Here is a 14,850-nt window from a genome sequence, read left to right as displayed (position 1 = left end):
TTTAAGGAAATTATAAGTATGTATTTATTAATGCCCTTCATTAATTTTTAAAAAATTTTTCTACAAAGTCTTATTTGAACAGAAGTTAGAGTAGAAAAATAAAGATGAATTCTTCCCCCCCCATAATATGTTAAAATATACATGGCTATAAATGCTTCTTTAAAACTTTAAAAATGTTTATTTTGTAATACCAATTAAACTTTTAAGAAGCTTTGAGATTTAGTTTACATCTCTTGATATCAAATACGTAAGCTTTTTTTTTATTGCCAAGTAATAGAAGAATTCAAGTTGTTTCCCTTGATTCTGATTTTCTTAGAAAATATATAACTTCACTTTAATTCTTACTGCATCTTTCTTAGAGGCCTGCTGTCAGGATGATGCTTTATTATATAATTTAGCATAGTCAGGCAGTGTAATAGTGATTATACATAGCGGTTGGGAAAATGTGCAACTTATCCACATGATGTGAAACAAGCAAAACTTAAATGGATCTTGTGCAAACGTATTTCTGTTATGGATAAAATAGTCAATTATTTTTTATAAAGTTTCTCTTCTTCTCAACTTTGTTCCTTGGTATCTTTAACATTATTCTGTAGTAGCCTGTCAGCCATCAACTGCTGGTATAAAGCTGCTTTTCAAATGAATTAGCCAAATTTCTTGGAGGTTTTTAAAATTATGGTAACTTAGTGTTGTAATTGCCCTGTACCTTCATGTGACTTAGCTTAACCTTATTGCTTTAGCTCAGCGGATATCTCAATAACATTAAGGAACAGAGGGGATGACGCCTATAGAGCCAGTGTGTACGGTGACTCTATAATTGTACAACAGCACATCAGCATGGATGGAAGTCGATCTTATAAACTGAAAAGTGAAGCAGGTTTGCCATGAATTTCTCTTTATTTCATATAAAGTATTAGTAAACATCCAGTTAAAAAGAGTTAAGTGATTGTGCTGGTATCATTGAGAGGACACTTCTCCTCTCTTGAAACTGCTTTCTTGCAAGAGGATTGGTTGGTTGCATGTATGTATACACACACGTATATATCCGTACATAGTTGTTTTACCACAGGGCATTCTACAGCAAAAGCATGATTAGCAGAATTTGGGTCTGTTTGAAACAGGCTGTGATAAGTCATTCTGATCTCACTTGTAGACTTCTTTTCACCCCCATAGTTTCTGTCACATGTGGAAAGAGAAAGTTAGCCAAAAGTAGAAAAAGACATAAAGGAAGAGGAGGTGGGTGTGGAGAGTTACTTAAAGAGACAGATGAGAAGGAAAAGGAAACGTTTAGCTATAGGAAGAAGAGAAGTACCTGCCACTGCATTTGTGTGCTTCTGCCTCCTGCGTACTTGTGTCATAACAAGTGTGTCACCCCAGTTCATTCAGATGTGTGTATGTGCAGTGGTACCTTTCTTGATGACATCAGGAAAACTAGTTAACATTTATGTTTATAAATAATTGCTCATTTTTAAAAACGTATTATTGCCCTAGAAACAGTCTGGTCATTTTGTGTTTCTCATAACTAGGCGCCTTGGTTTCCACTAGGAAAGAAGAACTGATTGGAATTCTTGATCATTTTAACATACAGGTAATTGCTAAATTTGTGTTTCGGATTAATAAATACAACTGGTTACTTTTCTGTGTGGTTTCATTTGTGGTGTGGAAAGAATTTAAATGGCCTCATATAAGTAAATTGACCACAGGACAAATATATTTAACTATGGTTAGTGAAGTTCCTTAAGGCTTCCTAGTTCAACAGGAACCTTCAATATATAATATAACATCTTTAATTTGGCAGAACACACAAGAATATCTTGTCTATACTAGTATGTGCCAAAAGTTATGTTAATCAAATTTATGTTATAAAGTTTCTTTGCTTTCTGCTGTCCAAGTCAGAATAGCATCATAGTTTCCTAAACTCAGTTGCTAAATTTTTGTAGAAAGGAAGTTTATTCTAGCCATATAAAGAAAGCATTTCTTTATGTATTTTGGAGTTATTTCATTATACCTATAGGAGACAAGACTTGATTCCATTCTGCTAAGATACTTTGACTGAATAATTGGAAATGGGGCTCATATAGTCCTATAACATTAGCACTGGAGTTGTCTTTGGAGGTCATCTAATCTGGACCCTTTATTTTGTAGGTGAGAAACTGTAGGCCAGCAAAAGTAAACTTGCACTTACAGTTGTCTAGGCGTGGGTACTGGTTGAGCCTGCCTTGGGATCCAGACATCCCTGTTCCATTCTAATGCTCTATCCATTGTATCACCCTGCCTTATTCCAGAATTAAGAACACCAAGAGTAGTCACCAAGGAAAAAGAATAATTATGAGTATGGGTCTCTTTCCCAGTTTGGTTTAGAACAGGTTGTCCAGAAAAACTTTGTGTAATGGTACAAATATTCTGTATTATGGTGTCCGATGGGGTGCCACTAGCTACTTGAGCACCTGAAATGTGTGACTGAGAAATCAAATGTTTTATTGTATTTTACGTAAGTGTCAAATGCTGCATGTGGCTAGTAGCTTGCATATTGGGCAGCACAGGTTCAGAAAAATAATTAGTAAAGTCTGGAGAAAAGCAGATACAGCAAATAAATTTGAGACTAGAATACAGGTCAGTTTGTTATTGACCAAAATCAGGAAAACCAAAAGTTAGAGTGTATGCTCTTGCACTGCTGGTGGGAATGTGAATTGGTTCAGCCACTATGGAGAACAGTATGGAGGTTCCTTAAAAAACTACAAATAGAACTACCATATGACCCAGCAATCCCACTACTGGGCATATACCCTGAGAAAACCAAAATTCAAAAAGAGTCATGTACCAAAATGTTCATTGCAGCTCTATTTACAATAGCCCGGAAATGGAAACAACCTAAGTGTCCATCATCGGATGAATGGATAAAGAAGATGTGGCACATATACACACTAACAAACGTAGTAAGGTAGATAGCTAGTGGGAAGCAGCCGCATGGCACAGGGAGATCAGCTCGGTGCTTTGTGACAGCCTGGAGGGGTGGGATAGGGAGGGTGGGAGGGAGGGAGACGCAAGAGGGAAGACATATGGGAACATATGTATATGTATAACTGATTCACTTTGTTATAAAGCAGAAACTAACAGATCATTGTAAAGCAATTATACCCCAATAAAGATGTTTAAAAAAAAAAAAAGAGTGTATGGATTCACAGGTGTTGGGAAAGTCTCGAAGGGCATCCACTGTAGTATCACACTGCATGCTTACCCTGTGCGCCGTCTCCACCAGATGTTCCTTCAGCGGGTACTTGAGTGGGTAGTAGTGGGGAAATGACGTCTGCCTGAGGCTGCTGATTCCGTCTGTAGGTGGCTGTGTTTATTAGAAAGTTGTTGTTAATGGGAAAAGTTGAATAAAGTCAGTTTCTCTAAGCTCCCACTTCCTTGGGGAATATAAAATATGTTTCTTTTCTTTTGAAATATTTGAAGATTGTTATCATAACTCCATTAGTCCTCTTGTACAATTCAGTTAACTAAAGGTTCAAGTTCATTGATCAAAATACGAAAGGTCTAGAGCTACACTTACTGAGTAACCACTAACCACGTGTGATGGATATTGAGCCCTCAAAATGTGGGTAGTCCAGATGGAGGTGTGCTCTAGTATGAAGTACACACTGGAGGTTGAAGACTTAATGCAAAGGAATAACTCAGTTTTCATACTGATTACATGTTAAAGTGATAATATTTTAGATATATTAGATTAAAAATATAATACTAAAATTAATTTCACCTGTCTCTTTCTATCTTTTTAATGTAGCTACTGGAAAACTTAATTATATGTGTGGTTTGCATTATATTTCCATTGGACAGTGCTGGCCTAGAATTACCAGGAGGAAGGAGAGTGTTAAAGTACCTGATTATATTTGTCCCCTGTGCCTCTTCTTAATTTTTCTCTGAAGTTTACCTGTGTGCGCTTGCCTTTTGCTTACTCCACGGTCTCGATGGGTAAAGCTGCCAGATTTCTGAATAATCTCCGGAGTAGTATAGAAACGAGGAACCCCATTTCAGAAGCTGTAGAAAAAAGAATATGAACTTTGGTGAAGCTGTTAATCCAAAGCTGGTGATAAAATGTCTTCATTAAAGCTAGTGCATTAGGTCTTAGTTTTAAGAAGTCAGATACTGTGTGAAATTAAGATACCACACAGACCTTGTTAAAAAAAATATGTGGCAATCAGCATCTGGTCTGAGAAAAAGGTGATATGTAGAGGTTTCTTTATAACTGTATAAATGTTTTTTATCATCTTAGAAGATAAGACCCAAAACCCTGATTAACAGAAAGGTTTTCACCAGTGGTATACTAAATAAAGTACAATCAGTATTTTACAGATGGTAAATGAAGGAGTTAAGCACCTTTTCCTTTATAGTGGTCCTTCATGTTCTATACCTTATAAACAAGATTATTTTCTAACATATAAATTACTTTGTTATTAACACCAAAGATATAAATGAGAAATGCACTTGAATCTTTTTGAAACAAGTTGAATTAAAAAAAAATTTTTTTTCAACTCCACTTTGAACTGTTATTATATTGTTATTTTAACTGTACTTTAATTTGTTAGCCAGAGGTAGTTTAATTCAAGTAATGGCTTATTTAAAATGACTTCTCCTTCAAAAGATAGAAGTGATCCCAGTGTTTCCATTTGTTTTACAGTATCCTCATGAAGAAATGACAGGATATAGGAACTCTGAAGAACTGCTGTACAAAAAATAAACAATACTCGTCATTATAGTTCTGATTAGAAGTGACTGAGTTGGACTTCTTGTGTTTAGTTGGGGGAAATAGCTAACTTGCCTGCGGCTACATAGGAGGTTCAGACAGAGCCAACTAAGAACCCAAGTCAGCTGACTCTCATGCTAGAGCGCTTCCAGCTCTGTGGTCTGATGATTAACCAGTAGCATAGGAGTGGTACTCTACAAAACCAGTGAAAGGAATGAAAACTTGCTAAAAAAACACACTTCTTTAGAAAGTTCTCGTGCTTGTGCCCTCATGTAATGGCAGGATATTTAATTTTGGCTGTAGTACTGATATTTATTTTAATATAATGAAATTTTGAAATATTTTCTCTCTCTTAGGTCACTTGTAATGGATATTTTAGTTCATTTCTCTTTAAGGAATTAAAATGAAATATTTAAAGATAATCATTTCTTTGTTTGTTTGTTTCAGGTAGATAATCCAGTTTCTGTCTTAACGCAAGAGATGAGCAAGCAGTTCTTGCAGTCTAAAAATGAGGGAGACAAATACAAAGTAAGATGCACCAAAATAAACATAAACCTAACCAAAAAGAATACATTTATAGATTAGGCATCTATACTGAACATTAATCTTGGTCACATAGTAAATATCGAGGATTTTTTTAAGTCACTATTTAGAGTAATATTGTAGGACTAATTTAGGAACTTGTTAAGTAAGATGGAAGTATAATTTTCTTGGTAAATCCTTGCTTTAACTTCTTTGCTTTTAATTCTGAAAGAGAATGAATTCTAAAATTTATCTTTATGGAAATACAAGGGAATGAGTGCCCAAACATACATAATAACTTTTAAACGTTAGATTATTTTAAACATTTTTAAAAAATTAATTAATTTATATATTTATTTTTGGCTGCGTTGGGTCTTTGTTGCTGCACGCGGGCTTTCTCTAGTTGCAGCTAGTGAGGGGCTACTCTTCGTTGTGGTGCGTGGGCTTCTCATTGCGGTGGCTTCTCTTGTTGCAGAGCACGGGCTCTAGGCGCGTGGGCTTCAGTATTTCTGGCACGTGGGCTCAGTACTTGTGGCTCGCGGGCTCTAGAGCACAGGCTCAGTACTTGTGGCATGCGGGCGTAGTTGCTCTGTGGCATGTGGGATCTTCCCAGACCAGGGCTCGAACCCATGTTCCCTGCATTGGCAGGCGTATTCTTAACCACTGCGCCACCAGGGAAGCCCCTATTTAAAACTTTTTAAAAAGCCAACAAAATATATGACTACTACTACAGCTTACAGTGTGACTTTTGAATGGGTTTTGGTATTCCCTATGCTAAAAAATTATGATGCATTAAGATCAAGGATACTGGGACATCCCTGGTGGCACAGTGGTTAAGAATCCGCCTGCCAATGCAGGGGATATGGGTTCGAGCCCTGGTCCGGGAAGATCCCACATGCCACAGAGCAACTAAGCCCACGCACCACAACTACTGAGCCCACATGCCAGAACCACTGAAGTCCGTGTGCCTAGAGCCCATGCTCTGCAACAAGAGAAGCCACCATAATGAGAAACCTGCACACTGCAATGAAGAGTAGCCCCTGCTCTCCACAATTAGAGAAAGTCCGCGTGCAGCAACGGAGACCCAATGTACTGACTTGCTTAAGTATGTTTTTAATGTCTTTTTACATAATTGGTCTAAAAGTTTTTAGAGAACAAATTCTTCTTTTTTTCATAGTCCCGTGGAAGTTTACCAACTCCTAATTATGTTTTTCTTGTTGTTGATATAGTTCTTTATGAAAGCAACCCAACTGGAACAAATGAAGGAAGATTATTCATACATCATGGAAACCAAAGAAAGAACAAAGGAGCAGATAAATCAAGGAGAAGAGGTTTGTAAACACTTAATGCAATTATTTTAGAGATCAGTCAAATTCCTATAGTACTTATCAGGTAAATGGTATTGTAAAATTATATACCTACATATCTATATATGTATATCTATATAAAACTAGTAACATTTTTATAGTATTCTATCAACTATAACAAGTGTGATTTTTTACATTCAGGGTGTTTATTAGCCTTTACTTTTTTGTTTTATAATAATGGGTATGTCCATGTCTTAATTCTTCTATGAGGCTATAAAGTAGAGGACGGGGTAGTATCTAACATACTTATCCCTTAGTTCCACAATAAGATATCACTGATTCCCACTCGGAAGTAGTTTAAAAACTATATTTCTTTTGATGGGAAAATAAGCACAAGCCTCAAGTTGGTATTAAACGTAATATGCATTTATCATTGTATACAATAGATAACTCTTTCATTACACTGGTAAAATGTTAACATTCTTTAAGCACTGATAGCTTGGTAGCAGCTGTCACATCAGTATTCACCAGCTTGGCAGCCATGTGAATGTGCTTGAATTTGAAATCACTCAAGCCAATGTGACTTTTTTACTTAGGTTTGTTTTTACATCTGCTATAGTTTGTTCTTGTGCTTTCTTCTTCTGATTCTTGAAGAGCAAACCTTTGTTTGATAATCAGAGATCTCAGAGTTATAAGGCTTTATGTTTCAGCTGTTCATCCAGTACATTAAGTCCCACCAATTTTTGTATGATTCTGTATCTTTTTCTTTTGTCCCTTAATCAGTTTTATACAGTCAGTTGCTTTCAGCAACTTTTTAGCATGTTCTTTTGAGATAGAATTGTATTAATGATTGACCCAAGTCAACTTTATTAGACGTTACACTGACCTTTTTACTTCAAGTTTTTGAGGCATACATATTTAAAATTGGGTTTATAGTTATATGGTTCATTAAGTGAAAACAGAAAAAGCAAAGATGAGTATATTTATTTTTATTCCCCACATTATTTCTTCAAACCTGGGGTATGTGATAGTGTGCAAGGATGTACTATAAACCACAGAATTGATGATGGAGTATCAGTGTTATTGGAATGTCAATGTTATTATTGGGGAAAGGAAATATTGTATATTCAAGCAAATGTACATAGTATATATTAACATCTATTATTTTAAAAACAATAAATCAGGACTTTGAAGAAATTTGTTTGCTTCAGACAGCTTGGTGTTTAAATACCCACTTTCTTCATGGTATACTTTGTCGTAAGCGATTGAAGATACTTTGTTTATGAAGTTTAAGAAGCGCATCCCTATATCATGTATCAGAGTTGCTTATGCATAATATGCACTTAATAGGAAATTTCTTCCTAATTAATTACATGCACTATATTCTCAAAATAAGCTCTGGATTTGAATAGTTTAATCTTTAAGAAGTAGAATGTGACCTAACACAACATTGTAAATCAACAGTACTTCAATAAAAATTTAAAAAACAAACAAGAAAAACCCCAAGCCAACAAAAAAGGATACAGTGGGAGATACAAATGAAAAAGTCAAAAAAAAAGAAATAGAATGTGAAGATTAGAAACTGGAAGTCAAAAAAAAAAAAAAAAAAAGAAACTGGAAGTCATTCAGCCATCAAATATTAAGTTCCTGCTAGCATTGGGCTTTGGTCATGACCATATAATGGCAAATACATACCAGGATTCTTGGGGTCGTACACCTAACTATTCAGCAGAAAGCAGATGGTAGATAATTGACTATAGTGAGCACTACTAAAGGAGTTAAAGATTAGTTTGTGCAAAAGCACTTAATAGGATACTGGCAACAGGGGTTAGGGACAAGGCAGGGGCAGTGGGAGAGGTATAGCCGTTAAGTAAGTAATGTCTAAGGTAAGAACTGAAGGGTGAATGATACCAGGCAAAGGATGGTGAGAGTGAGGAAGTGCATTCCAAGAAATAAGCATGAATGGAGTCTTGGGCAAGAGAGCACGTGGTGGTTTTAAACAGCTGAAAGAATTCTACATTGTCCAAATTAGAGAACACGAGCATGAGAGTTAAGAGGCCAGACTGTGGAAGACCTTGTAAAACCTCAGGGCAGCACAACACATGGAAGTGGATGGCTTGACTAAATGTATATTTTCAGGAGATCACTCTGCTGCAGAAGAGAGCGAACTGCTGTAAGGAAAGAACAAACAGAGAGGAAAGGTGTTACCTCTCTTTGAAGGTAACACCTTCGATAAGGAAGGTATTACCGTTGTTCAAACAGATGATGATGATGTAAGTTAGGGTAGTGGCAGTGGTAGTGTAGAGAAGAGCTTTGAAATGGTTTGGGCCAGTGCTCTGTGGACATGTAGGGTGGTGGTGAAAACAGAAGCCAGAGAGAATTGAAGAGCTAGAGATAATTTTCATGAAACTTGGGTGGAAAGGGAAGACGGCTTTTAGAGGAAGAGGTGGTGTCCAGGGGTGGATATTGGTGGTTTTGTTTGTAAATTGGAAAGATAAGTAAGTAAAGTTTTAAATATGATCATGGAAAGGAGTCAGTGAGGAGGAGTAAGTGGAAAAAAGATGAAAAAGATGGGACGAAAAATCAACTGATTTAGACCTCTTGAGAAGGCAGAAGGGGGGTGAGTAGGATGTAAGTAAGAGATAGGGACTGGACTTAAGTATTATGAAGCCACCTCTTCCGTTTTAGCAGGAGGAAAAGACTGCTTTAGGTTTATATATATGGTTGTTGAACACTGGAGATGGTTTCTTTCTGATAGCTTCTGAATTCTGTGAAATAGACATCAGGGAGAATGAGTAAGGGATTAGGGTGGCAGTTATATGAGGTTTGAAGAGAGTGATGATGGATTGAAATAATCCTGAAGGATGGGAAAGTGACTTGGATAGGGAAACACACTAAGATCCATAGTGAAGACCCTAGTTGAACATGGAAACCATGAATGAAGAGGAGAGGCTGTCAACCCAGGTGTGCAGCTTTAGAAGCTGTTCATACGTCACTAGAGTTGGTTTTTGCTTTATTGATTAATTATTAAGAGAAAACTTGGATAAGAAAAAATGTAACATTTGATTTTTAGAAATAAATTCATTTTGAGCCTTACATTATGATTGGAATGGATCCTGGGTATATTTTGCCTAGGAGAACAGTCCAGTCTGTCTATCAGGTAGGGAATTGATAGAAACTGAGTTTTGTCTATACTTGTGTGGTCTTGAAACTTTTATTCCTTTGCTCTTCTTCATTTGAAGAGTATCTGGTCATTTTTATAGTGTAGAAATTAACAAAATAATTGTACTTAGTAAAAGTATACCAAAGAACCAAAAATATTTTTTATTTTTGCTTTAATTAAAGAAGTCATTTCCTAGCACATCTTTTTCAGTACTTGTTTAGGCAGTATTCAAAAGAAATACATTTGCGGAAAGTCTTGTCTCTTCAATGTTGTTAAGAAATATATTCTTTTTTCTTTTTTTAAGCGACTTACTGAACTAAAGCGCCAGTGTTTGGAGAAAGAAGAACGTTTTCAGAGTATTGCTGGTTTAAGTACAATGAAGACCAATCTGGAATACTTGAAACATGAAATGGCCTGGGCAGTGGTAATTTTCACTTAATTACCTATTCACACATATTTGTAATATACAGAATATACTAGGTTGTGGTTAGTCTTATATGTGACTTGCTATGTAATTTCTTTTTAGGTCAATGAAATTGAAAAACAACTGAATGCTATCAGAGACAACATCAAAATTGGAGAAGATCGTGCTGCTAGACTTGAGAGGAAAATGGAAGAACAGCAGGTAATTATATTTTTTTTATACAGAGATAGAAGTTGGTTGAGGGGTAAGTAAAGGGAGTAATTTTCTGTTGAGGGTTTCCACATGGAACTTTGTACCACAGAGCAGCCCTGCTCTTTATATTTACCTTGCCATTCTCTTGTTAACAGCTTTATTGAGATATGATTCATATACCGAACAATCCACCCATTTAAAATTTACAGTTCATTGTTTCTTTTGTATATTCACAGGGTTGTACAGCCACCACTGTGGAATTTCTCTGCCGTCGTGCTGGAAGTAGATCTCCTAGCCTTTTCTTTCTTTATAGGATCCCCAGTGTACTCAGTGTGACTGACTTACATCTTAGTATTTTGTTCTACTTAGCTTACGAGCTTCTGGCTCCCAGGCTTAGTTGTAGTACAGGGTGTAATCTTTCCCACCTTACTTTTTCCTGTCTACCCCTAAGATAAGCAGGTCAGTCTTTTTCCTTTTAAGTGTTATAACATTAATCCATGAAAGGTAATAGATGAATGTGTAAAAGTAACAGAAATGGTGAAGACAGTACATTTACTTAGTGATCTCTGGACTGAATTTCTTATATTCCCTCTTCAGGTAGTAAATGGAAATTCAACCCTACCCACCTCTCTCACCTTAGATTTTCATTTCTGAGAGAATATTCTGAAATTTTCATTCAATTCTTCTCAGTTTCATTTCTTACCTTGTCTAGGGGAAGACCTTGTTGCTTTCCTCTTTAGATATTCCCCAGTCTAAAAGTGAAATCCAGTCTTAGTAATAAACACTCATTTTTTTTTTCAAGTAGGGAAAGGAAAATCTTGAGGTTGGATGATATTTAGTTCTGTGGCTATTTGCTCTACTTAAGTATTTGGGCATGCTATGTAGTAAATGGTAAATTTCTGGAGGGTTTGGACTATCTTATATTTATATCCTTCCCACCATGTCTTACATAAAACCTTTCACATAGTATATGCTTGTTTATTGATTATAGAATAACTATTGAAGGGAAGGTTTCTGAAGAAATAGCGTCTAAAGCAGACTTTAAACTTGTATTAACCTAATTTAAACTGAAGATAGATGAATTATATTTAGTTTGTATAACACCTAGACCAACTTCAACTTTTATAAAAAACATAGAGATTATACTACTGATGTCTTAATAACAGAACTACACTACCATTCTATATAATGTTTCCTAAATAGCCTACATATTGACAATTCCCTAATCTGTATCTCCTAATCAAACTTTTATCCTGAGCACTTGGTTCAAATATTTGTCTTCCCATCTTTACCTACATGTTCCAGACACTTCAAACTTAGCAAGCATTTCTAGTTGAATAGCTGTGACAGACTTTATAGCTCACAAAGCCTGAAGTATGCACTATCTCGCTCTTTCTAGAAAAAATTTGCTGATCTCTGATCTGAATAGTTCTCATATTTTCCCCTTCTAATCTATTCCTGTTTTCAGTGCGACATTTTGGTCCCTAATTATTTTTGTCCCCAGAACATTACATTAACTTCTTACTGACATCATTTCCTTTAATTTTTCCCTTTACCTTGCCTTCCATGTGCTTCCAAAGTGATTGTATGTATAGATTTACATATAGTTTCGTTATAGATTTACATATAGTTTCGTATCTTGTTTCCCTGTTATCTAGAGGATTAAGTTGTTAGCTGATCATGGAATTCAAAGCCCTTCTACCCCTTCATCTCATCTCCCACCACTACCCTGTCAGTTCAAGCTCCAGAAATAATTTTAATTCCTAAAATGGTTTTAATGCCTTTCCACATGCTTTTCCAACTCCCTGTAACACCTTTCCCCAGCTTTTTTCCTGGTACATTTTGATTAATCTTCCAAGTTTCAGCTCAAATGCTTCTTTGAAGGTATTCCTAACTTTTTCTGACAGACCTATAAATTCTTCCTTGTGCTTTCACAATTACAAATATACATACCCTACTTAAGCATTATTGCGTCCAAACTGCATGATCTATTTGCATGTTTGTTTCTCTGCTAAATTGTGTCTGTCTCCCTTTAATTGTGTTACTTGAAGACAGTTGTTACTATATCTTTGTATCCCCAGAAGATAGCACGTTTATTGGAAAGCTAAATGTGGAATTAAAATATATTTTAGCATTTCAAATTATTAGAGAAATGCAAATCAAAACTACAATGAGGTATCACCTCACACCAGTCAGAATGGCCATCATCAAAAAGTCTACAAATAATAGATGCTGGAGAAGGTGTGGAGAAAAGGGAACCCTCCTGCACTGTTGGTGGGAGTGTAAATTGGTGCAGCCAGTATGGAGAACAGTATGGAGGTTCCTTAAAAAACTAAAAGTAGAGTTACCATACAACCCAGCAATCCCACTCCTAGGCATATATCCAAAGAAGATGAAAACTCTAATTAAAAAAGATACATGCACCTCAGTGTTCATAGCAGCACTGTTTATAATAGCCAAGACATGGAAACAGCCTAAGTGTCCATCAACAGATGAATGGATAAAGAAGATGTGGTACACACACACACACACACACACACACACACACACACACACACACACACTGGAATATTACTCTGCTATAAAAAATAATGAGATAACTGCCATTTGCAGCAACATCGGTGGACCTAGAGATTATCATACTAAGTGAAGTAAGTCAGACAGAGAAAGACAAATATTACATGATATCACTTATATGTGGAATCTAAAAAATGATACAAATGAACTTATTAACAAAACAGAAACAGCCTCACAGACATAGAAGCCAAATTTATGGTTACCAAAGGGGCAAGGGGTGAAGGGTAAATTAGGAGTATGGGTTTAATGTATACACACCACTATATATAAAATAAACAACAAGGGCTTACTGTATAATACAGGGAACCTATATTCAATATCTTGTAATAACCTATAATGGAAAAGAATCTGAAAAAGAATAGATAGATATGTACCTATCTATATATATCTATGTATATGTATAACTGAATCACTTTGCTATACACCTGAAACTAACATAATATTGTAAATCAACAATATTTCAATTAAAAAATACATATTTAACACTTTATATAATTATGTTTGTTTACCTAATTAATGTCTCAAGTTTAGTTAGAGCAAAATTAAGTTTATTTGAAATGTGAACCATATACAATTATTTTTTTATTTTTTCTGTTTATTGGAGAAAAATAAAATATCCTCCAACGATGTTATTTTCTTAAAGGTCAGACTTAATGAAGCAGAAAAAAAGTACAAGGATATTCAAGATAAACTAGAAAAGATTAGTCAAGAGACAAATGCACGAGCACCAGAATGTATGGCATTGAAAGCAGATCTTACTTCTAAGAAAAGGGCCTATAATGAAGCTGAGGTGAGAGAAATTTTCCAGTATTAAAAATTGCATATCAACTATAAATACTGTTCATTTATTTTTAAAAGTAGAGGTTTTTGTGATTGTGTTGCTTTCAGACTTTAGAAAATGTAATAATTTCATATGGCTATATATGTATGTTGTTTTAAAAATATATTTCTGCATATATTCAACCTCTGATTTGACAATTTGGCAAAAGTGGTCTTGAATGGGGTATTTGTGTTTTCATTTTACTAAAGTATTTCTAATTTTTTTTAGGTTTTATACAACCATTCCCTAAATGAGTATAGAGCATTAAAGAAAGATGATGAGCAGCTTTGCAAAAGAATTGAAGAACTGAGAAAAAGGTAAGATAGTTACTTTGCAATTTTCATAGTTATCTCATTTTGTAATAAAGTAATCCAGCTGAAATGGAATATTTTATTTTCTGTATTATTGCTAAAGGAATTTTATCACATTGCTTTATGTTTTGTTTTTTTTGTTTTTTGTTTTTTTTTGCGGTACGCGGGCCTCTCACTGTCGTGGCCTCTCCCATTGCGGAGCACAGGCTCCGGACTCGCAGGCTCAGTGGCCATGGCTCACGGGCCCAGCCACCCCACGGCATGTGGGATCTTCCTGGACTGGGGCACAAAACCATGTCCCCTGCATCGGCAGGCGGGCTCTCAACCACTGCACCACCAGGGAAGCCCTGCTTTATGTTTTTTAAATGTTAGGTTTTTCATTGAACATTTTCCACTTTGTATTATTTACCATTAGTGCTGATCAGTCTTTGGAACCTGAACGGTTGGAAAGGCAAAAAAAATTATCTTGCTTAAAAGAAAGAGTAAAGGTCTTACAGGATCAAGAAAGTTCAGTCAATCAAGAGATCGAACAATTTCAGCAAGCCGTAGAAAAGGACAAAGAAGAACATACCAGAATTAAGTAAGTGTCCACATTCTTATACTTTTTTCAGTTATTTGAAAATCATCTAGTTTTCCTCTTTATATGAAAAGAGAATACATGTTTTTTTTGTTGTTCTTCTTCTTCCTCATAATAAGGGATCTTTTAAAATCACTTTCCTAATAAGACTTCTTAAACCTGTAGAATTGGACAGTTTCTGGGATTTCTAGTCCTCATCACGATTGCATTTTT

The 14,850-nt window shown here is 35.6% G+C and overlaps 1 protein-coding gene across 1 annotated transcript in view; it reads left to right on the top strand.

Moving 5' to 3' along the window:
* Window positions 1-14,850, top strand: part of SMC6 (structural maintenance of chromosomes 6) — a 73,497-nt gene that overhangs the window by 18,398 nt on the left and 40,249 nt on the right. The window contains exons 5-13 of the mRNA XM_024747811.1: window positions 741-877; window positions 1,527-1,588; window positions 5,192-5,272; window positions 6,496-6,597; window positions 10,041-10,160; window positions 10,263-10,361; window positions 13,573-13,719; window positions 13,978-14,066; window positions 14,476-14,640. Of these exons, the coding sequence (XP_024603579.1) occupies window positions 741-877; window positions 1,527-1,588; window positions 5,192-5,272; window positions 6,496-6,597; window positions 10,041-10,160; window positions 10,263-10,361; window positions 13,573-13,719; window positions 13,978-14,066; window positions 14,476-14,640 (1,002 nt within the window). The remainder of the gene's footprint in view (window positions 1-740; window positions 878-1,526; window positions 1,589-5,191; window positions 5,273-6,495; window positions 6,598-10,040; window positions 10,161-10,262; window positions 10,362-13,572; window positions 13,720-13,977; window positions 14,067-14,475; window positions 14,641-14,850) is intronic.

Source organism: Neophocaena asiaeorientalis, unplaced genomic scaffold (genome assembly GCF_003031525.2).
Source record: "Neophocaena asiaeorientalis asiaeorientalis breed wild unplaced genomic scaffold, Neophocaena_asiaeorientalis_V1.1 scaffold84, whole genome shotgun sequence".
In the NCBI taxonomy this organism is placed as follows: domain Eukaryota; kingdom Metazoa; phylum Chordata; class Mammalia; order Artiodactyla; family Phocoenidae; genus Neophocaena; species Neophocaena asiaeorientalis.
The sequence above is the reverse complement of the archived record's forward strand: the minus strand, read 5'-3'. Positions and strand labels throughout refer to the sequence as shown.